Source organism: Podarcis liolepis, assembly GCF_965112155.1.
Source record: "Podarcis liolepis genome assembly, chromosome: 2".
Classification (NCBI taxonomy): Eukaryota; Metazoa; Chordata; class Lepidosauria; order Squamata; family Lacertidae; genus Podarcis; species Podarcis liolepis.
In genome coordinates, this window is record NC_139555.1 from 113387496 (window position 1) to 113414411 (window position 26916).

General features: G+C 48.1%; 2 protein-coding genes across 2 annotated transcripts in view; both read right to left on the bottom strand.

The window, feature by feature from the left end:
* The window catches only part of CLIC1 (chloride intracellular channel 1), a 35501-nt gene extending 28779 nt beyond the window's left edge, over window positions 1-6722 (bottom strand). Inside the window, exon 1 of the mRNA XM_083493325.1 lies at window positions 6467-6722. Coding sequence (XP_083349451.1) covers window positions 6467-6505 — 39 coding nt within the window. The 5' untranslated portion in view covers window positions 6506-6722. The remainder of the gene's footprint in view (window positions 1-6466) is intronic.
* Window positions 1-26916, bottom strand: part of DDAH2 (DDAH family member 2, ADMA-independent) — a 323504-nt gene that overhangs the window by 97485 nt on the left and 199103 nt on the right. The window lies entirely within an intron of this gene.

The following is a 26916-nucleotide window of genomic DNA, read 5'->3' on the forward strand; positions in this document are numbered from 1 at the left end:
CCGAAAATCACTCACCCACCTGCACGTGTCGCAAAATCCACCTCTCGCCTGTCCCATCGCTGGCATAAGATGCCAATCACCCGCCAAATTGCCGCAGCGTCAGCCAGTCAACACCACCCATTGACGCAGCAACCAATAACACACACAGTAACCAAACTAACCACTACCCATGTATAAGACAAACCTCATTTTTTAGTAGGATTTTTAAAGAAACAAACCTCGTCTTATACACAGAAAACTACAGTATACTGTACACTGCAGTATCTCATTTCCAGCTACTGAGGATTCATATACCCCTGAATACGTTTATAAAATTTTTGTAGCCGCCCAGGAGACAAACCAAGCTATTTTGTTAGGCCCGGGGATTAGTCTTCTAGGTTAAGGGAGCATGGCAGAGATGTGTAAGATTTTGAGCAGTATAGGAAAAGTGGGTAAGGATTTCTCCCTCTCTCATAATGCCAAAAACTGGGGGAATCTGGAAAGTTCAGGACAGACAAAAGAAAGCAGTTATTCACACAGCACATCCTTAAACTAAGGAATCGGGTCCCAAAAGAGGGAGTGACGGGTACCAACTGGATGGTTTTAAAAAGAATTTTAGACAAAAATCATGGCGGATAAGACTACCACTGGATGCTACACATAGTGGCTGTGTTTTACCTATGGAGATTTGGCTTGTCGCTATGGGAACAAGAGGCTGGAGTAGGTCTTTGGCCTGGTCCAGAAGGCCTCTTCTTATGAGGGAAACCTGGAAACAAAACCAGGCGAAGCTGAAAGAGGCAGTAAGGCATAAGAACATGCAAAGATCCTTACTCCTTCTCCTGGACGGGAAGTCGGGTCTATAGAAAAAGACAATTTTTTTATTTCAACGTTTTGAGATTACTCTTTGGTATCTTATTTTATTTTTTTGTTTTGTGTTGATGCATACAGATAATTAGGGACGCGGGTGGCACTGTGGGTTAAATCACAGAGCCTAGGACTTGCCGATCAGAAGGCCGGCGGTTCGAATCCCCGCGACAGGGTGAGCTCCCGTTGCTCGGTCCCAGTTCCTGTCCACCTAGCAGTTCGAAAGCACGTCAAAGTGCAAGTAGATAAATAGGTACCGCTCCAGCAGGAAGGTAAAAGGTGTTTCCGTGCGCTGCTCTGGTTCGCCAGAAGTGACTTAGTCATGCTGGGCACATGACTGTACGGCTGTACGCCGGCTCCCTCGGACAATAAAGCGAGATGAGCGCTGCAACCCCAGAGTCGGTCACGACTGGACCTAATCGTCAGCGGTCCCTTTACCTATACGGATAATTGTCTTTCTTGGTGTGTTAAAGTGAAAAGAAAAGGAAGATTCAAATATCCTGCATGGCCCTGACACAAAGTCCATGCAGCCAAACACCCTGTTCCCAACAGTTGTCAGCCAGATTATTCTGGGATGCTTACAAAGCAGTTAACACCCCTCACCCTTTTTGTCAGTATCGTGTCCATCCTTGCACCATTCCATCCTTGCACCACAGAACCTCAGCCTCCCAATTTCAGGCACGCAGGCCAGTTGTTTTAGTACCTGAATGGCCTGGGAATATGACCCTTTTCCTGGGTCCGGTTGGGATTTAAAAGCCACTGCTGCCTGCCCTTGGGACCTTTAGCAGAGGTTACATCCTATTGGGAACCCACAGATCAGAAGAAACCCGCCAGCTTGCAGAATAACTCAAAAAGCGACAGAGCTTGAAAGCTTAATGAGCTCCGGAAACTAAAAAACTTTAATGAGCTTCGGAAATTAAAAGCTGCAAAGGTGGTGCTTTGTCTTAACTCCGCCTGTTTGAGAAAAGAGCCGCCAGACATGAGCTAGGAATGGGTGAAGGGTCTTAACATGAAGGCAGGCAAGAGGGTGGGTGGGTTGCCACGACAGGAGTACAGGAAGAGGGAAGCAACACAACCAGACAACACCTGCTTTGCATGCAGAAACTCCTGCCTCCAGTTTTAGTTAGTATGGTTAAGAAAGACCACCCACCCCTAGACCTTGGAGAACCATTGCATGCTGGCTGGCATAGTGGTTAGAACAGGCATGGCCAAACTTGGCCCTCCAGCTGTTTTGGGACTACAGCTCCCATCATCCCTAGCTAACAGGACCAGCGGTCAGGGATGGTGGGATTTGTAGTCCCAAAACAGCTGGAGGGCCAAGTTTGGCTATGCCTGGGTTAGAGTGCCAGTCTAGGGCCTGGGAGAGAGCAGGGTTCAAATCCCTGCTCCACCATGAAGCCCAGCAGGTGATCCTGATCTAATCACTGCCTCTCAGCCTAACTGGACTTGCAAGGAGTAGTAGGACTAGGTATGCGGCCACAAGCATTTGGGAAGAAAGGAGGGCTAAATACGCAGCGATAGAGTATATAAAATAAAAACAAGCACCAGGCTAGATAGACTTGTATTCTGACTCAATAACATAAGGCAGCTTCATATGTTTTCCATGTTACAGAGCACAGAAGCAAAGAGATTGTCAACTGCGGCGCAATGAAGATTCTGCAAGGTAGATGCAACATGAAAACTGTGGCTCGTTCAGATTTCAAAAACGGCACACCACACTGAAAACAGAACTGCAACAAAACAGATCCTTTTTTTCACAAAGCAATTCGTGCTTTTGGCAGGCATACCTGGACCACGGGCCCATTTAATTGTTTAACAAAAATATAGCGACTCACTGGACAGGAGCGGCAAGGCAAGGCATCGATGGCATTGCGGAATAAACACCTGGAGGGTGATATGCTCAGTGGGGGGTTGAGGGGCAACACTCGCCTAGTGTTGTAAGATGAGGGGTGTCGCCGGGGGGGGGGGGAATGCGAAGAGAAGCAGCAGTTGGTGGAAAGCACTGAAATGTAAGCATGGAAATGGCACAGTGAGTCTTAGCAGGAGTGGCAGGAGCCTTGTGGCTTCACAAGTGGCAATGGGAGAAGAAAACTGGGGGTGAGAAGAACGTATTTCACAGGCACCCACACTTCTCTCTTTTAGTATTAAGGCAGGGGTGGGGGCACTTTTTCCAGGCTGAACGCCACATTCCCCTCTGGGGGCCACACACCAGCGGTGGTCGTGGCCAGAGGCAAAAGAAGGTCCATAGATTCATAGAATCTGAGGATAATCTAGCCCAGGGGTCAGCAAACATTTTCAGCAGGGGGCCAGTCCACTGTCCCTCAGACCTTGTGGGGGACCGGACTATATTTGGGGGGGGGGATGATGCAAGAGCGCCACGAGCCCCAGTGGCTGCTTACCTGTGTCTTGTGAGCAGCAGGGGCTGAGGCAGTGGGGTAGACTATGAGCGGCGCGTGAAAAGGCTCCGGAGAGGGGCTGCTTAAAATGGCGCCCGCTCAAGCGCTGCTGCTACTGGCACCAACAAAGCCCAGCCCCCTTCCTCCTCTAGGCAGGGCGGGGAGAAGCCAGGAGGAGGGAGGGAGGAGGCGGTGGCGCCGCCACCGCTGAGGGAGGGAGAGGGAAAGAATGTGCGTGCTGGCGATCCACGCGGCAATTCCCAGACCGTCTGCAGGCCAGATCCAGAAGGCAATTGGGCCTGATCAAACCCCCGGGCCTTAGTTTGTTGACCCATGATGTAGCCCAACTCCCATGCAATGCAGGAATACGCGATGCAATGATTGCCAAATTTGCCTTTGTGTAGTAGGCTAGTTTCCACACACGCAGCCAGCCCTTTCTATCCCCCATCCACGGAAGCATGACCCGTGTCCAAGGGCACATTTAAGCCAGGCTTAGAAGGCCACAATTGGCTCCCAAGGTGAAGGCCCCACATTCTGGATGGAAACAAACACGGCCAAGTATGCATATGCAACTGAAAAGCACTCGCGGCCTAGCAGCCTGCGGAGCCACAAATCAAAAGAGGACCGAGGTTGCCTCACAGCACACTCCCACCAGGCAGGGTTGCAACAGGCCCTGCATCGCTCACAGTGCAAGTCTGGACACCGAGCCAGCTGGTGCAAACATGGGGAGCAACTAACCAGTCAGCTTACCAAAGGGTCCCCAAAGGCCTGAACTGAAGGAAGCAATGGAGGCAGGAGGAGGGTACCAATTTAAGAAGGCAGGACAGAGACACCTCCACATCTTGCCTCATGGGGAGGGGCCTAATAATAATAAAAATAATAATAATAATTTATTATTTATACCCACCCACCTGGCTGGGTTTCCCCAGCCACTCTGGGCGGCTTCCAACAAAGATTAAAAATACATTAAAATGTCACACATTAAAAACTTCCCTAAACAGGGCTGCCTTCAGATGTCTTCTAAAAGTTCGGTGGTTGTTCTTCTCTTTGACATCTGGTGGGAGGGCATTCCACAGGGCGGGTGCCACTACCGAGAAGGCCCTCTGCCTGGTTCCCTGTAACTTGGCTTAGATCAGTGGAAGAACACAACGCAGTGCATGCCAATGTCCAGTCCCCAAAAGCTTCAGCTAACCGTAGCCTTGGGTTAAGAGGTGAGGGTGAAGACCTGAGATCATGGGCAGCAGGGCGAAGATGGGACTAGAAGCCTGACTCAGTCCTAGGCGGCTTCCCAAGTCCAATGCACAAGATCATACTGATTCCTTAGCTCAGTCAGGGCAGATTTGAGGGTAAACCATATACAGCACGGGTCTGCCCTTGTGGCTCGTTGGAGGTTGAAACTGCTCTACATGTACTATTACGCTGTCGTCTTTATGAGGATATACGTTTGACTTTTATTACACCTGTTTTGCAAAAGTCCAGGAAAGAATCGGAACTCCATAGTTTAAAACTACTGCTAGAGGATTAGAATCCCAAGACTACATTAAATGTAGCCAAATTCTGTGTGTCTGCAATCAATCGCAGGAAGCAAGTGGTATCCCATAATGACCAAACCCCCAAATGTTAACTACAGGGAGCACGCTAATAATTAATTTTAATTTTTATATTTAAATCGTTGTTATACTCATATTGTCCTTTGTATTTCTGATATTTTTTATGATCTGTGATATTGTGTGTGTTGACGCTGGTCTGTGACCGTATTAATAAATTCATTCATTCAGCCATAGCTCAGTGGGTCAAGAATGCAGAAGGTCCCCGTCATCTCCAGATAGGACTAGAAGATATTTTAGCCTGGAGCCTTGCAGAACTGCTGCCAGTCCGTGCGGACAATGCCAAACCAGACAGACCTGGTATGAAGCAGCTTCCTCCCCTCCTTTACTTTCAGAGGGCTGAAGAAGCATGCAGACCTGAAACTCCACACCACATCCTGGCCCACCAGTCCTCCTGCTCCTGTCTAGAGATGCCACACCCCTTCCTGCACAAGCGAGTTGGCCATCTATGGACCAGAAGCACAGAAGACATGGGACCACCGCAACTTCATCAAAAAGGGGATGGGTTTGCCTCGCCTTTCGGAACACGCATTCCACGCAGGTCTCGGGCAGTGGATTTGTGCCAGAAATGCCAAATGCCCTTGTCATCCAGCGTGGCTAAGAGTGTCAGACCAGTAGCTGGAAGACTAGAGTCTGACTCAGTGCATTGAGTGACCTCATGGCAATTACTACTGCCTCTAAGCCAAACCTACTGCACAAGGCTGTGGCAAGAGGAGGGAAAGATGTGGGGCTGGAACCCTTTTCACATCACTTTGTGGTTCTTGGTGGAAAAGTCGGGGGGGGGGTGACGGGATGCAAATTTAATATAAATAAAACCCTCTCCCACCTCTTTTCTAACTTGCCACTTCCAAAATAAGATTGATAGCAAAAAAAGAGGTTTTTTTAAACACGCACAACTGCGGGAAAGCAATTTCCAAAATAAGATTGACAGCAAATAAAGAGGTTTTTTAAATAAAAGACACCCAAAAAAAATTGCAGGAAAGCAATTTCTGACCAGCAGCACCATCTAGGACTTGGGGGCAGAAACGCAACAAAACGGGCACCTCCCTCGCCCACCCAAATGTGGCAATGCCCATCATCCTGCACTTAAAACAACCAGGTCCAGAGTTTAACATTACAGACATGCCAACCACAGTTTTGGGCAGCCTTTTCCCCTTCTTTATTTTTAGAGTTGCCACATGTTTCTTTGTTTCTCTCCGGCTGCAACAGAAAGGCGGCTCTCCCCTCTCTCCCCCCCCCCCCCGAACCTCAAGCCAAAAGCCTTAAACGAAAGTTTTGTGTTGTTGTTTTTTTTAACTCTCGGCCATTCTCACGCTACGAGGCGCCGAGGTAACCAGACAGATAACCGCCAGGGGAAGTATTTTTAAGAAAAGCAAGCAAGGAAAACAGAAGCCTGCCCAAGAAGGGCGCGGCGGGGGCTTCTTCTCGGCTGGCTTTGGGCTTCCACTTACCCAGCCAGGGAGGAAGTGAGGACAGGGTGGGGGCCAAGGAGGATCGGATGCGTCTTTCCCCCGGAGAGGGAGCTCGTATATATATGATTTTCCAGCTTCCACGCTCTCCGATTCCCTGCAAGGGACGGAGGCGCAGGAAAGGGCGCGCAGGGCGCAGCGTTGCTCTTACCTTGACGAAGAGCTCGACTTGGGGCTGCTCCTCGGCCATGTCGAGGGAGGCTGGGCGCGCTGGGATTGGGGGGCGGGAGGGCTTTGGGGGCAGAGAAGTTTCGGTGGGTTGAAGGGAGAGGACGACGGGCCGCGCCGATCGGCTCAAAAAGAGAAAGAAAAGCAAAGCCTCTCGCAACTTCAAGCAACTTCCCTCCGCCGCTCCGGGCCACGCCCAGGAACTGAGCCCGGGCGAGCCGTGAGTCACCGAGGATGGGCGGATGGGAGCAGAGCGCGGGCGGAGGGAGAGAAGGAGGGAGGGAGAGAGAGGGGGGGGGAGAGGACCAGCCCCGGCTGGGGGGCTGTGGAGCAGCCGCGGGGTGGGATCCTCTCTTGCCCCAACCTCCTTCGCTTCGCCTTCTGCTACGATTTCGCTCCCGTTGCCCCTTTCCCACTTTCTCAGCCTCTTCCTTAAGCCCTAAAAGCAGAGGGGCAACTAGGCTTCATTTCACCTGGGTCAAATTTTGGCACGCACAGTTGTGGTGGTCTGGTAGTAAGGTGAAAGCTTACTCGGAAATGGTGTATAATGAAATGAAAACGATGTTTATAATAACGTTTTTTAAAAACAAACACAAAACCCAGCAGCCTTTCTTTTGGGAATTATAAAGGTAAAGGGACCCCTGACCATTAGGTCCAGTCACGGAGGACTCTGGGGTTGCGGCGCTCATCTTGCTTTATTGGCCAAGGGAGCTTCCGGGTCACGTGGCCAGCATGACTAACATGACTTCTGGCGAACCAGAGCAGTGTACGGAAACGCCGTTTACCTTCCCGCTGGAGCAGTAGCTATTTATCTACTTGCACTCGCGTGCTTTCGAACTGCTAGGTTGGCAGGAATAGGGACCGAGCAAAAGGCGCTCACTCCGTCATGGGGATTCGAACTACTGACCTTCTGATCAGCAAGTCCTAGGCTCTGTGGTTTAACCCACAGCGCTACCCACGTCCCTTTGGGAATTATAGGGGCTACTTAAACCAGGCATGGCCAAACTCGGCCCTCCAGATGTTTTGGGACTACAACTCCCATCATCCCTAGCTAACAGGACCAGTGGTCAGGGATAATGGGAATTGTAGTCCCAAAACATCTGGAGGGCCGAGTTAGGCCATGCCTGACTTAAATATTAATATTAATTTATTATTTGTACCCCACCCATCTGGCTGGGTTTCCCCAGCCACTCTGGGCGGCTTCCAACAAAGATAAAAAATAAATTAAAATGCCACAGATTAAAAACTTCCCTGATGTCTTCTAAATGTCAGGTAGTTGTTTATTTCTTTGACATCTAATGGGAGGGCGTTCCACAGGGTGGGCGCCACTGCAGAGAAGGCCCTCTGCCTGGTTCCCTGTAATCTCGCTTCTCGCAATGAGGGAACCACCAGAAGGCCCTCAGAGCTGGACCTCAGTGTCCGGGCAGAACAATGGGGGTGGAGACGCTCCTTCAGGTATACTGGGCCGAGGCCATTTAGGGCTTTAAATGTCAACACCAACACTTTGAATTGTGCTCAGAAACTGTATAGAAACTTATTCATGTATGCGACTACAGCAGCAAGAATGTGACTTGCCCCAAGATGGAAAGAAAACGGATACAAAAACTTATGGAATATGCAGAAATGGCAAAACTTAGCGGAATAATAAGAAATCAAGATGACAAACTTTTTATAACAGGATGGAAATGGTTTATTGAATATTGACAGATAAGTTGTAAACAGATAAGAACACTGGCAGGACTCTTGTAATAAGCTGCGGTTTCATAAGAGTATATATTTGAAGAAGGTGAATGAATGAGCAAATAAGTTAATTTGGATATGCAGGAGATATTAAAAATTAATTTAAGGAACCGCAGAAAGGGGGGAGGAGGTCAAGCTTTGAAATATCAAAATGATTGTAAAATCAGTGAAATGTATAAACCTGAAAAGTATAAATATAACAACAACAACAACAACAACAACAACAACAACAACAACAGTAAGTTTGGCACACACCACCCACCCGGTTGGGAGGCCCCTCTGGGGGCTTCACCCAGGGCAAAAAACCTGGCTAGCTGCCCAACTCCTTGAAGCTACGGAGGACACTCAATTGATAACTTGTTCCCTCCGCCCCAAAAAAATGCAGGGATGTGGAGGGACCTGTGGCTCTCCAGATGTTCACAGCTCATTGCAGCTCCCATGGTCCTTCCCCGCTGACCCCTCTGGCTGGGGCAGGTGGGCAAGGCAGTGCCAGCAGCATCCTGAGGGCCACAGGCCTCTGCCCCCCCCCTGACATACCACCCCTGTTTTAAAGCATAAAAGTGGCCCGCCTCTTTCCATGGGCCACGACGACGTAAGCGACACTGTTTGCCCTATTGCGGCTGGTCCAACAGGTTTCTCAGGCTCTGGCTATGTTACAAAAGCCTGTCAGTCCTGTTGAGCTGAGGGTAGAGTCTCCAGGAAGCTTATTCTGGCCAATGTAAAGCACTTTTCTCGTGGGGCAGGGAGATGTTGTTGTTGTTTAGTTGTTTAGTCGTGTCCGAATCTTCGTGACCCCCTGGACCAGAGCATGCCAGGCACTCCTGTCTTCCACTGCCTCCCGCAGTTTGGTCAGACTCATGCTGGTAGCTTCGAGAACACTGTCCAATCATCTCGTCCTCTGTCGTCCCCTTCTCCTTGTGCCCTCCATCTTCCCCAACATCAGGGTCTTTTCCAGGGAGTCTTCTCTTCTCATGAGGTGGCCAAAGTACTGGAGCCTCAGCTTCAGGATCTGTCCTTCCAGTGAGAACTCAGGGCCGGTTTCCTTCAGAATGGAGAGGTTTGATCTTCTTACAGTCCATGGGACTCTCAAGAGTCTCCCCCAGCACCGTAATTCAAAAGCATCAATTCTTCGGTGATCAGCCTTCTTTATGGTCCAGCTCTCACTTCTATACATCACTACTGGGAAAACCATAGTTTTAACTTTACGGACCTTTACTGGCAAGGTGATGAGGAGTCTTCTCTTCTCATGAGGTGGCCGAAGTATTGGAGCCTCAGCTTCAGGATCTGTCCTTCCAGTGAGCACTCAGGGCTGATTTCCTTCAGGTCTGATCTGCTTGCAGTCCATGGCACTCTCAAGAGTCTCCTCCAGCACCATAATTCAAAAGCATCAATCCTTCTTTATAGTCCAGCTCTCACTTCCATACATCACTACTGGGGGCAGGCAGATAATCTTGCTGAAATCAAAGCAACTGGGCCGTTTCACGCATTGTATGGCTCAAACGGGAAGGGCCCTAGATTGGGGGGGGGGCAGTGTCTGCTCCACAAGCAGAAGGTCCCAGGTTCAGTCCCCACCCCCCACCATCTCCATCTAGGACTGGGAGAGTCTCAGACCCTTGGGAGCCTACACTGCCACTCAGTGTTGACCATATTGAGCTGGGTGCACCAACCCTCCACTTCAGTATGAAGCCACTTCCCATTTTCCTCTTAGTTTCTAGAAACCTGGGTTTGTCACAAGTAACACTCATCTGAGAGCTGTAGCCAATACAGTGGTACCTCGGGTTACAGACACTTCAGGTTACAGACTCTGCTAACCCAGAAATAGTGCCTCAGGTTAAGAACTACCTCAGGTTAAGAACTTTACCTCAGGATGAGAACAGAAATCACACCACGACGGCAGCAGGAGGCCCCATTAGCTAAAGTGGTACCTCAGGTTAAGAAAGGTTTCAGGTTAAGAATGGACCTCCAGAACGAATTAAGTTCTTAACCCGAGGTACCACTGTATAGCCCTCTGGCAAAGCATATTTGCACATTTCACACATTGCAAAGGCCCACATTTGTTGCATTCGTGACTTACCGTATTTTTCGCACCATAGGGCGCACCGGACCATAGGGCGCACCCAGTATTTAGGGTGGGAAATCAAGAAAAAAATCTTTTTCCCCCCCAGCCCCAAAGAGCAGCGTACAGGCTGTGCACAACCTCTCCCTGCCGGTGGGGTTGCGCGCAGCTATGGAGCAAGCCAAGGCAGGGGGCGGGATGGATCCCGCTCGCTGTTTAGGCTTCCCCTTTAGCCCCGTGCAGCCTCTCCTTGCCGGAGGGGTTGCGCGCAGCTATGGAGCAAGCCAAGGCAGGGGGCGGGATGGATCCCGCTCGCTCTTTTGGCTTCTCCTTTAGCCCCTTGCAGCCTCTCCTTGCCGGGAGACGCTGCACAGGGCTTTCCTGGCTTACCTGGGAGGTGGGGGGATTCCCTCACCTCTCGCAAAAGCCTGCAGAAGCCGTGCAACTCTTTTAAAGAGATCACGGCTTCTCCTGGCTTTTCTGGGAGGTGGGGGGATTCCCCCACCTCCCGCAAAACCGGCAGAAGCCGCGCGCACTTTAAAAGTGCTGCACGGCTTCTCCTGGCTTTTCTGGGAGGTGGGGGGATTCCCTCACCTCTCGCAAAAGCCTGCAGAAGCCGTGCAAACCCTTTAACAAGATCGCGGCTTCTCCTGGCTTTCCTGGGAGGTGGGAGAAGGGACTGATGCGGCCAGTCAGTCCCTTCTCCCTCCTGTGGAAAAGCCCGCAAGAGCGCACGGAGCTTGTGTGCAGCTCTTGGGGGCTTTTCCCGCCTGCCTCCCCCTGCATTTGCTCCATAGGACGCACACACATTTTCCCTTGCTTTTTAGGAGGGAAAAAGTGTGTCCTATGGTGCGAAAAATACGGTATGTTTTCAGGAGTGTTTTTTTTAAAAAAGGTCGCTTAATAATGTACACCTTTAAAAGTGTGTGTGGGGGGGTAATTTATGGCCTTCTAATTGATAGGCTTCGTTTACATACCGTAACTAAAAGAAGGGTGCTGGAGGTTTATAGAACTGGTGTGGAGAGAATGGTTAAGACTTCTCCTCCCAAGCATGGAAATTTGGAGCCAGGTCTTGAATTTGACTTCTTAGTGATTTTGGGACCTGGCAGAGAAAGGGTTACTTCTCCATGCAGCATCTAACAAGCTTGTGGGATTCGTTGCCACAACACGCTGCCTTAAAAAAATAAAGACAAGACAAGACAAATTTATCGAGTACACCTAAGTGCAAGCTGTACATTTAGAAACAGAACACCTCTTGTTGGGGGTTAAACAGCAGTCTTGCCCTGCTTGTAAATGTCTCACAATATCCAGCTAGTATTCCTGCTCCCACTAGTGGGCTGGCTAGGCCTTTGGAGCTATTTTCCCTTCGGAGAAAGGAACACAAAAATCCTCTTGCTCCAGTTCTCTCCAATCTTCTGTTCTGTTTCATCTCCTTGTTCTTACTAAGCCCTCGTTATTGCAAAAATAATTACTACTACAGTTACTGCATAGCTGTCAACTTTTCCCTTTTCTTGCGAGGAATCCTATTCAGAATAAGGGAATTTCCCTTTAAAAAAGTACAGTTATAATTGCCATCCCACTAAAATGCTTGTCATGGTGACGTTTATATGTCTATGCTTGTCATGGTGACGTTTATATGTCTATGTCAGAAGGGAAGGGCCTGCGAACAAGCAAGGATGCGTGCCTTGAGTGCAGAACTGGGGCACAAAGAACCTTTGGCTCTCCAGATGTGACTGGACTCCAACTGCCATCAACCTCTGACCGTTGGCCGCACTGGCTGGGGCTGATGGGAGTTGGAGTCCAACCGCATCTGGAGAGCCGCCGTTTCTTCCCATCCTTCGTACGGAACTTCTAGCCCAGCGTTTCCCAGACTTGGGTCTCCAGCTGGTTTTGGACTACAACTCCCATCATCCCTAGCTAGCAAAACCGGTGGTCGGGGATGATGGAATTTGTAGTCCAAAAACAGCTGGAGAGCCAAGTTTGGGAAAACACTGGTCTAGCCTCTGCTATTGCTCATTCTGACAGGATTCAGCAGGAGCCCCTCAGAAAGAAAGCTAACCCTAGCGAACAATGTCTGGGTTACCAGTGGCACCATCCGGACTGCGCATTTAAAGCAGTTTCACGCCACTTTGAACAGACATGGCTTCCCCCAAAGAATCTCAGGAACTGCAGTTTGTTGTGAGCACTGAGAGTTGGTAAAGGTAAAGGGACCCCTGACCATTAGGTCCAGTCGTGGCCGACTCTGGGGTTGTGGCGTTCATCTCGCTTTATTGGCCGAGGGAGCCGGCATACAGCTTCAGGGTCATGTGGCCAGCATGACTAAGCCGCTTCAGGCAAACCAGAGCAGCACACGGAAATGCCGTTTAACTTCCCGCCAGAGCGGTACCTATTTATCTACTTGCACTGGCGTGCTTTCGAACTGCTAGGTTGGCAGGAGCAGGGACCGAGCAACGGGAGCTCACCCTGTCACGGGGATTCAAACCACCAACCTTCTGATCAGCAAGTCCTAGGCTCTGTGGTTTAACCGGTGGGAAGGTAAACGGCGTTTCCGTGCACTGCTCTGGTTTCGCCAGAAGCGGCTTAGTCATGCTGGCCACATGACACGGAAAAACTGTCTGCGGACAAACGTGGGCTCCCTCGGCCAGTAAAGTGAGATGAGTGCCGCAACCCCAGAGTCGTTCGCAACTGGACTGAACAGTCAGGGGTCCTTTACTTTTACCTTTTTACATTGATTATTGCTTTCATTTTATGGATCAGTGGTCTCGTTGGATAGTAGAATTCATGTTAAATTGCTGTTTTAGGGGTTGTTTTTAAAAGTCTGGAACGGATTAATCTGTTTTGTATTCCTTTCTATGGGAAAGCGTGCATTGGTTTTGGAACGCTTTGGTTTTGGAACAGACCTCTGGAACGGTTTGAGAACCAAGGTACTGCTGTAAGTCGCTTTGTGTTTCCTTGGGCAAGATAAAGCGACTAACAAATTTAGTAAATAATAATAATAATAATAATAATAATAATAATAATAATAATAATAATAGACGCCGAGAACCAGCAAAGTGAACAGGGCTACAGCTGCAATCCTAAGCACATTTGCCTGGGAGTAAGTCCCATTGGATGCAATGTGTGTCAGGGTTCAGCCTTGTCCAGACCTCAGATCCTGATGAGCAAGGCGAGCTGGGCCCTCCAGCAGATCTCCACACAGAGCTAATGATGTTGAGGAGCTATCAGATCCAGACATACCTGCCCCTAGGGCTGGCGGTTTCCTGGCTAACTTTCTTTCTCTCACACCCCCCCCCAACTCCTCCAGACCCACAGGAACAAAGGAGACGGCAAGCCATCAGCCATCTCCAGTCCCTGCCAATGTTCCCCACTTGCTACCTGGGAGTCTCCTCAGGAGTTGGGAGGAGAAGTATATGGAAATTGCACCCGCGCCAGATATTTCCTGGAGCAAATCTTTAATGAGAGTCAGGAAGAGGTGGCAAAGCCAGCGCCTGTATCGGTTCCCTGTACCAGCTGCTTCCTTGCAGGCTTTCCTGGCCTGGGGGAAATGAAAGTGGGGCTTATTTCTGAATAGGCGTACCGAGGGTGGAGTCGAGTTTTGCACTCAGATCAGGGAGACCTGGATTCCTCACACATCCAGCCATGTCGCTCCTTCCTGTTTTGTAAATATAGGCGTTGGCTGTGATTTTTTAAAAAATATATAGCTATAAAATGGAGGGGGTGTAGCTGTGTCCGTTGTACAAACTCATCGCAACGCAAGGAGGCAAAGCTTAAGGAGGCAAAGGTACAGTGGTGCCTTGCAAGACGAAAAGAATCCGTTCTGTGATTCTCTTTGTCTAGCAGTTTTTTTCGTCTTGCGATGCAAGCCCATTGAAGGATTAGCGGATTAGCGCTATTAGCGGCTTTTAGAGGCTTTTAGCGGCTTATCTGCTGATCGGATCAGCTGATAAGCAGCTTAGCGCTATTAGCGCTATTAGCGGCTCTTAGCTGCTTTTAGCGGCTTATCTGCTGATCGGATCAGCTGATAAGCGGCTCAGCGGCTTAGAAAAAGTGGGGGAGGGGGGGAAAACCAGCAGGAACTCGCAAGACATTGTCATCTTGCGAAGCAAGCCCATAGGAGATTCGTTTTGCGAAGCACCTCCAAAATGGAAAACTCTTTCGTCTAGCGAGTTTTCCGTCTTGCAAGGCATTCGTCTTGCGGGGCATCCCTGTACTTTAATGTGAATGTGCTGGGAGCTACCTTTAAGAGGAAGGGCGAGATGTAAACATGGTAAATACATACATGTATTACCTTAAGCCCTTGCTTCTGCTCACATGTAGTTCCTGAACTAGCTGCCATTTCCCAGCCTGGCCTGTCTCACAGGATTGTTGCAAGGCTAGGAGGCTCCCTGGAGGAAGGTGAGATTCAATTTACAGAAACGATTCTGCTTCTTTAGGGAGGCCGGCCTCTCATTTTGGTAGTCTCAGGGTGTATCACTGCTGCTTTCTTAGACAGGCGTAAATGCCGTCTCCTCAGTCTGGCGAGCCCTGGGAACCATTGTTCTATTGCGGGTCCCCAACAGAGAATTCTTAGCCTCTGCAGCAAACTACAATTCCCATAATTAAGCAGTGACAAACCTAGACAGCATCTTAAAAAGCAGAGACATCACCTTGCTGACAAAGGTTCGTGTAGTTAAAGCTATGGTTTTCCCAGTAGTGATGTATGGAAGTGAGAGCTGGACCATAAAGAAGGCTGATCACCAAAATATTGATGCTTTTGAATTCTGGTGCTGGAGGAGACTCTTGAGAGTCCCATGGACTGCAAGAAGATCAAACCTATCCATTCCGAAGGAAATCAGCCCTGAGTGCTCACTGGAAGGGCAGATCCTGAAGCTGAGGCTCCAATACTTTGGCCTCCTCATGAGAAGAGAAGACTCCCTGGAAAAGACCCTGGTGTTGGGAAAGATGGAAGGCACAAGGAGAAGGGGACGACAGAGGACGAGATGGTTGGACAGTGTTCTCGAAGCTACCATCATGAGTTTGACCAAACTGCGGGAGGCAGTGGATGACAGGAGTGCCTGGCATGCTCTGGTCCATGGGGTCACGAAGAGTCGGACACGACTAAACGACTAAACAACAACAACATAATCTTGTGTAGCTAAGACTGACGAATCCTGGGAGGGAAGGAGGCTCAGAATCTCATTGAGTTCAGCTCCTCAGCCGTGACTCTTAACTCCCCTGACTTACAGACAGGAAACTGCCAAGAGAGGGGTGCAGGTGGGTGTGGACTTGAAACAGCACAATAAACCTCTGTGCACTCCAATGAATGGGAGACTGGCTGGCCACAAGCCACATCCTTTTTAAAACAGCTCATCATTCACTTCTAGGTTCTGTTATTGGGGGGGGGGGAGAGAAAAACATGGGGTGGGAGGGAAGAAATAACATATATATATATATTCCTCTCTCCTCCTCGCCCCCCCCCCTTGAGAGCAGTGTGGCGTTCCTGGGGAGGGGAGGCAGGGGCTTCACTACTGGCACCAGTATGGCACTAGGAGGGGCTATTGTGCAAGAGGCACAATTTGGAAGAAGCTGGTCAAGGCCAGATTTTCCAAAGAGCTACTGGTTGCAGATTTCCTCTTCCTCCACCCTCTAGTTTTAGGGAAGGTTTGGCAAAAACCTCTGGTTCTGGCTTAGAAGAAAGAGGGAATGTTGGAGAGGTAGGAGAGGATTAGATCATGGCTGAAAGCACCATCGGGGAATCCCCCAGTCCATCCCTTCGGCTTGTCCTTCTCCCTTTCTTTTCCCTCCCCTCTCTCTCTGTTATATTGAGTTAACAGGATGACACCCTTTCCTTTCTCAGGCATAGCCAGCCTCCCCTCTCCTTGAAGCTGTCTCCCCACCAGCCCCACCCTCTGATGAGAAACTGTCCCATGGCCCTACTGAAGACTAAGGATGGTTAAACCTGTCAATTCCTGCTTCTCTTAGTGTCTCCTTTTTTCCTGTCACAAGTTCAATTCTCCACATTCACAGCTCACTTTGTATTTTTGTATTTTTTTAAAGCAAGTCCTCAAGGGGAAATTCATCAGCGAATTTCTCCTAATACTGCATGCACATGTTTGTGTGCAATTTTGCGCAATGTTGTTGCTGTTGTTTACATTTATATACCACCAATGTGGTTTTTTTCTGGGGGGGGGGGACGCAGGGGTACGCATACCCCTAGACATTTTGTGAATCTACGTTAGGCCTCATTGAGGGGCAGAATTTCAAGATGAGTTGGAAAAAGGAGAGTACCCCTAAATATTTTTTGGTACAAAAAAAAGCACTGTGCAGTGGTACCTTGGGTTAAGTACTTAATTCGTTCCGGAGGTCCGTACTTAACCTGAAACTGTTCTTAACCTGAAGCACCACTTTAGCTAATGGGGCCTCCTGCTGCTGCTGCTGCGCTGCCGGAGCACGATTTCTGTTCTCATCCTGAAGCAAAGTTCTTAACCCGAGGTATTATTTCTGGGTTAGCGGAGTCTGTAACCTGAAGCGTATGTAACCCGAGGTACCACTATATACCACCTTTCCCCCGAGCTCAAGTTGGCACACATAGTTCCTCTCCTCCCCGTTGTATTCTCACAACCACCCTGTGAGGTTGGCTAGGTCTGGCCCGAGGTCACTGGGTAGGAATTTGAACCCTGGTGGCCCAGGCCAACACTCTAACCACTGCACAATACTAACACACACTTTTGCAAAGCCATATCCCCATAAATGTTGTGTTTTAATGTTATTTCATTAATATACAGTGGTGCCTCGCAAGACGAAAAGAATCCGTTCTGTGATTCTCTTCGTCTAGCGGTTTTTTCGTCTTGCGAAGCAAGCCCATTAACGGATTAGCGCTATTAGCGGCTTTTAGCGGCTTATCTGCTGATCGGATCAGCTGATAAGCGGCTTAGCAGCTTAGAAAAAGGGGGGGAAGGGAAAAAAACCAGCAGGAACTCGCAAGACATTGTCGTCTTGCGAAGCAAGCCCATAGGAAATTCGTTTTGCAAAGCACCTCCAAAACGGAAAACTCTTTCGTCTAGCGAGTTTTCCGTCTTGCGAGGCATTCGTCTTCCGGGGCACCACTGTACAGTCATACCTCGGTTACAGACACTTCAGGTTGCGTTTTTTTGGGTTATGGACCGCCGAAACTTGAAAGTATCAGAATGGGTTACTTCTGGGTTTCGGCAGTTGGGCATGTGCAGAAGCGCTGAATCGCAGCCCGCGTGTGTGCAGACACGCCGCTGAGGGTTGCGAACGTGCCTCCTGCACGGATCACATTCGCAACCCGAGTGTCCACTGTATACATTTTAATGCACCCTTTACCCTTGCATTTGAATGTTTTGTACACTTTACTTGGCTGGCGAACGGTATTGCAAAATCCAGAGGATTGCAAAATTCAAAGAATGGTTGTGTTTTACATAACATTTCAGAAAGTGTGAAATGATATATAATGAAATGAAAAAGGTATTTAAATATACCTTCCCTAAGTAACCAGAGGCCTTTCTCCTGGGCATGTCGGCCAATTGGTGCAAAAGAAAGACAGAACATTCTTTATGTATGCTACAACAGCAGCAAGAATACTCATCGCAAAGTATTGGAAGACACAAGACCTACCCACCTTGGAAGAATGGCAGATGAAGGTGATAGACTACATGGGATTGGCAGAAATGACTGGCAGAATCCGAGACCAGGGAAAAGAGATAGCGGAAGGAGATTGGAAGAAATTTAAGAACTATCTTAAGAAATATTGTAAAATTAATGAGTTTTAGAATGATGTGGTTTTAAAATTAAAGGGAGTACAGCTGTAAAGATTAAGTTAAAAGAAAAGAGAGGACGACAATTAGATAAAATTAAGGGTGAGAATTTGCTGAACTAAATTTTTGAAATGGGAATGCAGAAAGGGGAGGTATGAGGAGGTCGCTGAAGTAGGATTTAAGAAAATAAGGTTCTGAAATTATGCTTGTTCTTTTTTATTTTTGTTTGTGTTTGTGTGTTTTGTTATGTTTGTTATAATTTGCAAAATCCTAATAAATATTTTAAAAAAGAAAGAAAGTGTGAATTGAGAACTTTCTCCTTTGTAAACCGCTTAGAGTTTTGTTTAAATATAAGCAGTATATATAATTCGTACAAATAAATAAATATATGTCAACTGAATCATATTTCTCCTCCAACCCTAACATAGACCTCCATCCCATGGCTGGAGGAGAGGAGAATACAATAGTGAAATGAAGGGACTCCTCCACACATCCTGTTTATTTTGTATTCATCCTTGTTTGTCTACACAAAGCTAATGCTGAGGTTAGACCAGGCATAGGTAAACTCGGCCCTCCGGGTGTTTTGGGACTACAGCTCCCATCATCCCTAGCTAACAGGACCAGTGGTCAGGGATGATGGGAATTGTAATCTCAAAACACCTGGAGGGCCGAGTTTGCCTATGCCTGGGTTAGACTATGTCTGGCTTTTGTGAAGCATTCATTCCCATTTCTTTGCACTGAGGTTATGCAACAATATGCATTCATCCTCGTTTGCTATTGCACTGCTTGTACGCCTTCCTTTTCACCCCAACCTGCCCTTGTACAGTGGTACCTCAGGTTACATACGCTTCAGGTTACAGACTCCGCTAACCCAGAAATAGTGCTTCAGGTTAAGAACTTTGCTTCAGGATGAGAACAGAAATCATGCTCCAGCAGCACAGCAGCAGTGGGAGGCCCCATTAGCTAAAGTGGTGCTTTAGGTTAAGAACAGTTTCAGGTTAAGAACGGCCCTCCGGAATGAATTAAGTACTTAACCCGAGGTACCACTGTATTTTAATGTTGTAACCCAATCTGGGGCCTTAGGGTGAAGGCCGAGTAATTCATAATAATGACCAGAAAAAGTGAAAAATTGCAAACTAAAGTTACATGCCTGGGTAGGCCTGCTGGCAGGAAAACATTTTTATCAAGAGCCGAACACAGTACAGTCAATGGGCAGGGAGTTCCGGGGTGTAGGTGCTGCCACACGAAAGGATCGATTTCTTACAAGTGCATAAAGGGCCAGTTCTGCAGATCAAAGCACAGACTTCCTCGCTACTTCTCTGAGTCCCCAACTGCTTTTCAAAGAGCCGCTTTTTTAAAAACCTAAAAACAGATATCCCATTAAACAGATATTCGTCCCCTTTGCACAGCTCATATTCTAAGGCCTTTGGGAAGAGCTGGCATCACGTAAACCTATCACACCTCTCCTCAAATGATTCTATTCAAGCCTGACTTCCAAGATCACTGTTCTCTGTGTCCATAAGGGACCATCACCAGGAAGCAAAGGCTGCAGTGGAAATTCGAGAGAATTGCAGGTAGCATCTGTTCTGTTGACCACCACATCCCTTCCCTTTCCCCCACAGCCTTATTGCCACTCTGGGGCAGGTTAGCAAAGGGATTTCCAGGGCTCCATGCTCTATTCTGCAGCTGTTGCCATCTCGGCCCCTGACCCCCAAAAAACTGCAGTCATACCTCGGGTTACGAACGCTGCAGGTTGTGAATTTTCGGGTTGTACCGGAACAGGTTCCCTCTGGGTTTCGGCACATGCGCAGAAACACAAAATGAAGTCACGCACATGCACAGAAGCACCGAATCGCGTCACGCGCATGTGTAGACACAGCGCTTCAGGCTGGGAATGCTGTAGGTTGCAAACGTGCGTCCCGCACGGATCATGTTCGCAACCTGAGGTATGACTGTAATTAAGAAGGCATAGGGGAATGGAGAATCGGGGAGGGGGAGAATATGGGTGGTAGAACAGAGATAAGGTGAGGCCTGTTTGGAATGGGGAGGGGGCACAACTCAGAAACATATAGCAGGGCCGGTGAGGATGCTATGGAAGTCTCTGAATATTTGTTATAGGAAATTGCAGGTTGTTGTGCATTTATTCATCTTAAAAAAAAGAAAAAAAGAGTAAACTTTCTCCCTTCTGCGAAATTGCATCATTATGTTTATTTATCCAAAGTATTTATACCACTCTTTTATACTTTTAAGCTTGTAACAATTCAATCAGTGTTAGTAGTAGCAGTACTATTCACACTGTATCTTCCTATATACATAGAAATGTAAGGTATCGTCATGCTCTGCAGTTTACTTTGCCGCCAGTAGGTGGCCATGCCAACTGCAGCATGGGAAGTCGCAGGCAGGCCCAAGTGAGTTGTTTAACAGAGGAAAGGAGGCCTTTCACACAGCGGTTTAGCAAACCGCTGAGTGAAGCGTCTACCTTCCCTCTGTTAAATGAACCAGTAGTAAGAGGAGGGGCTTGAGGAAGTTGTGGGGGGATGTGGTGGGCTGTGGGTGGGTGGAGGCAAGGAGGTGGATGAGCTAAGGGGATTCCATAGCTGGCAATTTAGCATCCTTAGAAAAAGTCCCTTTCCTTTGGCCACCTGCTTAAGCTCTGAATATGATCTTGAAGAATATTTGTATGCCAGAGAATACAATACCGTACTTAATCCTAGAAGTGTGCTGTGATCTTTTATCTGTAATCTGTAGGGTTTGGAAGCAGCCAAGCCTGTTTGGGATACACTCTATGCCAGTGGTGGCCAAACTTGGTCCGCCAGCTGTTTTGGGACTACAATTCCCATCATCCCTAGCTAACAGGGCCAGTGGCCAGGGATGATGGGAATTGTAGTTCCAAAACAGCTGGCGGGCCAAGTTTGGCCACCACTGCTCTGTGTAGTTATTCTGCTTTGAGGAGGTAGCTGGGTCTGAATCCGATCTATTAATTCTAAAGCTCTGTTTCCTCTCCACCCCCCTTCCCCATTGGCTATGGGGGGAAATCTAAAAATGGCTGTAATGTTTTATTTCCTCTTCACAGAAGTGGATGAAACTTTCGGGTAAAATTACAATTAACCAGTACAGTAGACACTCAGGTTGTGAATGCGATCCGTGCGGATTGCACGTTCGCAACCCGCAGCTGTGCATCTGCGCATGCGCGGGTTGCAATTCAGCACTTCTGCTCATGCGCAAAGTGCGATTTAGCGCTTCTGTGCATGTGTGACTGCCAAAACCCGGAAGTAACCCGTTCCGGTACTTCCGGGTTTCGGTGGTCCGTAACCTGAAAAAAACGCAACCTAAAGCGTCTGTAACCTGAGGTATGACTGTATTTAAATCAGCCACAAAATTAAAAGACGCCTGCTTCTTGGGAGAAAAGCAATGACAAACCTAGACAGCATCTTAAAAAGCAGAGACATCACCTTGCCAACAAAGGCCCGTATAGTTAAAGCTATGGTTTTCCCAGTAGTGATGTATGAAAGTGAGAGCTGGACCATAAAGAAGGCTGATCGCCAAAGAATTGAGGCTTTTGAATTCTGGTGCTGGAGGAGACTCTTGAGAGTCCCATGGACTACAAGAAGATCAAACCTATCCATTCCGAAGGAAATCAGCCCTGAGTGCTCACTGGAAGGACAGATCCTGAAGCTGAGGCTCCAGTACTTTGGCCACCTCATGAGAAGAGAAGACTCCCTGGAAAAGACCCTGATGTTGGGAAAGATGGAGGGCACAAGGAGAAGGAGACGACAGAGGATGAGATGGTTGGACAGTGTTCTCGAAGCTACCAGCATGAGTTTGACCAAACTGCGGGAGGCAGTGGAAGACAGGAGTGCCTGGCGTGCTCTGGTCCAGGGGGTCACGAAGAGTCGGACACGACTAAACGACTAAACAACAACAAATAAATAAATAGTTAAACGATGGAATCTGCTCCCCCAGAGGCAGTGATAGCCACTAACTTGGAAGGATTTGAAAGAGGATTAACAGATTCACGGTGGTTATCAGTGGCTGTTAACCCTGAAGGCTATTTTCCATCTTTACTGCTGGAGGCAGCATGCTGTTTGAATGCCAATTGTTGGGAACCTCAGAAAGAGAGTGCTGTTGAAGCTTTTAATTACTTATTTAGATATCGCTTAGTGCCGGACAAGGCTTCTGAGTGCTTTATTTTTAACTGCACGGCCATTGAAACATAAACATCCTTTCTGAACGTTAGCTTTTTTTAATCCCTCGAGTTTAACTTTCCTTTTTTTCCAACCCCCAACTCCCTTTCCTTTTACTAATTAATACGGGGACGTTTCAGCCAATGGCCACAAGGTGGAACATTTCACATATGGCACAAAGCATCCGCTTCTCTTAAAATTTAAGGACAGGGTGGGTGCTATCCAGGCCTAAAGTACCACAAGAGGAAACTTGCAAAGCTCGATTTTGGACAAGATGCAGACGGGAAGGAAAGTAAGAGACACTTTTGCTTCCTGCACCCACTGTGTCAGCGTCAGATCTGAAGCCTCCTTAACTTTGGCTGAAGGGTAAGTCACACAAACGGAGCAACTACATCAGCCAATCTCAGGGCTTCTACAGATCACCTGTTTATTGAGAATTCACTCTGAGGTTAGACTATGTCTTCTGATTTGTTTGTGGGGAAGTTGCATGAGAACGAGCAGCCATCCTGATTTCCTCTTGATTTGCTTGAGTGGTGTTAATACATCTTCCTGTTGATCCTTTGTTCACCTCACATTTTTCTAACAACAACAACAACTAATTATTATTGATAATTAATAATAATAATTTATTATATTTGTTAAACACGTTATCCAAAAGTTTCCAAGTGGCTACAATACCGTTAAAAACACAAATACAGTGGCAGATGAGGAGGGGGAACTGTGTGCGCCACCTCAAGCTTTTTGGAGGAAAGGTGGGATTGGAAAGAAAGGTGAATAGTTCTCAAGGGAGCTCCGTCCTCAGATTCAGGGTGAGTCCTGCTTCTTGTGGCGGACATTATATTAACGTGGAGAAATGTGATTGAAGCAAGTCTGGAGTCAAGGACTGCCAGAGGGTTACTAGAGGAAGAGACAGGGAACCCTAGCTTATTCATTTGGTATCATATTAATCCTCCTCCTCATCATCATCAGATTTATACCCCTCCCTCCCCAGCCAGAGCCGGGCTCAGGGCGGCTAACACCAGTAAAATTACAGTAAAAACATAATAGGAAAAAAACAACCAATTTAAAATACAGGTTAAAATGCAATTTCAAATGCAGCCTCATTTTAAAAGTAGCCCATAGATCAAAACCATGAGAGGAGGGAAACATAATAATAATAATAATAATAATAATAATAATAATAATAATAATAATAATAATAATAATAATAATAATAATTTATATCCCGCCCTCCCCAGCCAAAACCGGGCTCAAAGCGGCTAACAACAGTAAAATGATAAAACATTCTAAAATCATTTCATTATAAAATTAATTCCAATCAGATTAATGGCAACCATTGGGCTAGAGTTCTGTGAGGATTGCCAAAGGAGGGAGTCAGACTGTGTCCAAACCAAAGGCCAGGCAGAACAGCTCTGTCCTGCAGGCCCTGCGGAAAGATGTCAAGTCCCGCAGGGTCCTAGTCTCTTGTGACAGAGCTTTCCACCAAGTCGGGGCCAGTACTGAAAAGGCCCTGGCCCTAGTTGAGACCCTTGAGGCCCTACTTGTGGCTGCCTACATGTGAGGGGGTCAAGGGTTCGCACCCACTCTCTGTGACCCCTGCGCACTGATGTGCATGCCAGCCAAACCCTTTGCAGCCAGGCGATTAGCATTGACAGCCTTCTCAGATACAGAGGTGCACACGCAGGGACTAACTCCAGACGGGCAAGAACTCTGGCCAATCAGGGGTTGTGTTCGCCGGGAGGAGTTCCTCCCTCCTGCATGTATTACCAAACAGGCAGCTGAGGGAAGGTTACCAGATGTCCCCGTTCCCTGGGGACAGTCCCCGGATTTACAAATCAGTTCCCGGACAAAATCCATCTATTTAGTAAGAAGTTGAAAAGTGTCTCCGGATTCATTGAAAAAAATCTGGTAACCTTAAGCTGAGGGCAGCGGCGTAGCGTGGGTTGTCAGCACCCGGGGCAAGGCAAGTAATTTGCGCCCCCTAACCCGGGGCAAGGCAAGTAATTTGCGCCCCTAACCCGTGGATTTGCGCCCCCTAACCCTACAAATCTATGCCTATGAATGATGGTCCCTCTCTCTCTCTCTTTCTCATATTCCAATTGATTCCCATTTCCGCCGATCGATCCCCGAAGCTCTCACCCAGCGAAATTCATGCGTAATTACGCTTTGCCATCCCTAATCCTGCCGCTTCCACCGGGAAATCATGACGGTGCGTTTCTCCTCTCCAAACTTTCCCCGGCCCTTTGCCGGCCGGTGCAGCCCTTTTGGCTATGAGCTCCCCTCCTTCTCTGCCCGCTTCTGACCCCACCTCCCCGCCCAGCCTCCCTACCTCCTGAAAAAAGGCGACGGCGCCGAGCAGGACACCCCCGCGGCCATCGGAGAGAGGCAGGGCCGAGGGAGGCAAGCCAATGGGCGAGGCGGGGGTAGGTGGCCATGGGGGCGGGCGCTGCCGCAGTCCTCAGGTGGGCAAGGTAGGAGCAGGCGGAGGCTGGCCGGCCGCTCTGACAATAGGGGCGGGCCGGGGGCATGACGGGGCTGGGCCCTCTGGACTCACCCCCCCCAGATGTTGCGGCCGGCACCCCTGGCACCCCCCACGCTACGCCACTGGTTGAGGGGTATGTCCATTGCAGGTGTAGGAATGCAGGGTAATTGGCTAATTGGCACACCTCCCTTTTGCCTTTACACCTTCCACATATGACGTGTGAATATAGGGCTACAGTCTTGCAGGTATAGGGATCCCAGGGCATGCTGGGTTCGTAAGCCAAAACCAGCAAACTGATTTGGTCTGGAAATGCAATAGCAGCCAATATCTCTGACAAAGCAAAGATGGTTAAGGTTGCCAAAAGTTGTTGAGGGGTGTTGTTGTTGTTGTTGTTGTTGTTGTTGTTGTTGTTGTTGTTGTTGTTGTTTTAAACGGCAATGTTTCTTTTTACAGTGGTGCCTCAGGTTACAGACGCTTCAGGTTACAGAGTCTGCTAACCCAGAAATAGTACCTCAGGTTAAGAACTTTGCTTCAGGATGAGAACAGAAATCGTGCGGTGGCAGTGGGAGGCCCCATTAGCTAAAGTGGTACCTCAGGTTAAGAACAGTTTCAGGTTAAGAACAGACCTCCAGAACGAATTAAGTTCTTAACCCGAGGTACCACTGTAATAAAAATAACCACGCTGGATACAACTTGTGCTTCCCTAAGATCCAAAGTGCCGCCTTTTGGAAATTCCCCCCAGACATCAATTCTGCCTTTGAAATCCTGGTAATATCTGGGAAAACCTGGACGTATGGCAGCCCTACATTTGTATTCCAATTAATATCAAAATGATAATGATTCAGAGTCCCCTCTCTTTCTCTCCCCACCACTTCCCCTATATTCTGGTTTTCATCCCCCATTCCTTTTCCTTACCCCACCCCCACCCTCGCATGCTGTTATTCGCCTGGCAAATCCCTTTTCACCGAAGGATGCTTAGCTTCTGCTTAGAGTGGCAGATGTTTTCTTCTTGTCTCATTCCCCTAGAGAGAGAAGAGGCAAGTTTTCAGGTGATGGGGAGTGTTTACTGCGGGCAGATCCATAGTGCAGATTTAAAACACTTGTTTAAAAGCACTTTACTTCCCCAAAGAATCACAGGAACTGTTAGTTTGTCAAAGGTGATGTGAATACCACCTCTGTCGAGGGGAAACTACAGTTCCCGGATTCTGTGGGGGAAGCTGTGAGCTTTAAATGTGCATTGGATGTGCTTCAAATAAATGGTGTGGATATGCCCTTAGCTCAAGGAGCAAGAAGGCCACAGCCTGATTCAGATGTAACAAACCCCATCTCATAAACCAGGCATAGGCCAAAATCGGCCCTCCAGATGTTTTGGGACTACAATTCCCATCATCCCTGACCACTGGCCCTGTTAGCTAGGGATGATGGGAGTTGTAGTCCCAAAACATCCAGAGGGCCAAGTTTGCCTCTGCCTGTTATAAACCACGGTTTGCCTGATTGGGAATAAAGTCATGGGCCCATGTTTTCCTTGCTTCATATTCTGCTTCAGCAAAAATTTCCAGCTTTCTCAAACCAGTTTCTGAATTGGGAAACTCTGAGCTCCTCAAGCAGAGGTGAACTAGAAGACAGACAGGCTGGGAATGAAATGACCCAGTTTATTTCATGGCAGGGGAGATTACAGTGGTACCTCGGCTCGGATTAAGTGCTCAATTCGTTCTGGAGGTCCGTTCTTAACCTGAAACTGTTCTTAACCTGAGGTACCACTTTAGCTAATGGGGCCTCTCGCTGCTGCTGCACGATTTCTGTTCTCATCCTGAGGTAAAGTTCTTAACCCAAGGTACTATTTCTGTAACCTGAAGTGTCTGTAACCTGAAGCGTATGTAACCCAAGGTACCACTGTATACCCTTTATTAGAGTATCTCATATTTGCCAGTGCCTTACATGTTAAGTAAATAAACTCTCCTCAGAGAGAAATCCAAATGATCTTAAACAAAAGGTTATGTTAGAATGCATGGCTTAAACTTATTTGAAATTGGTTGTCTGTTCAGAACTCAATTATTTAAATCATGTGTACTTGGAAGGACCTACTATCTTACATTAATGGTACCCATAAAAAAGAGGGGAAGGAAGGAAGAAATAAGGAAGGAAGGAAGGAAGGAAGGAAGGAAGGAAGGAAGGAAGGAAGGAAGGAGAGATGACCCCACTGACCCCAGCTTC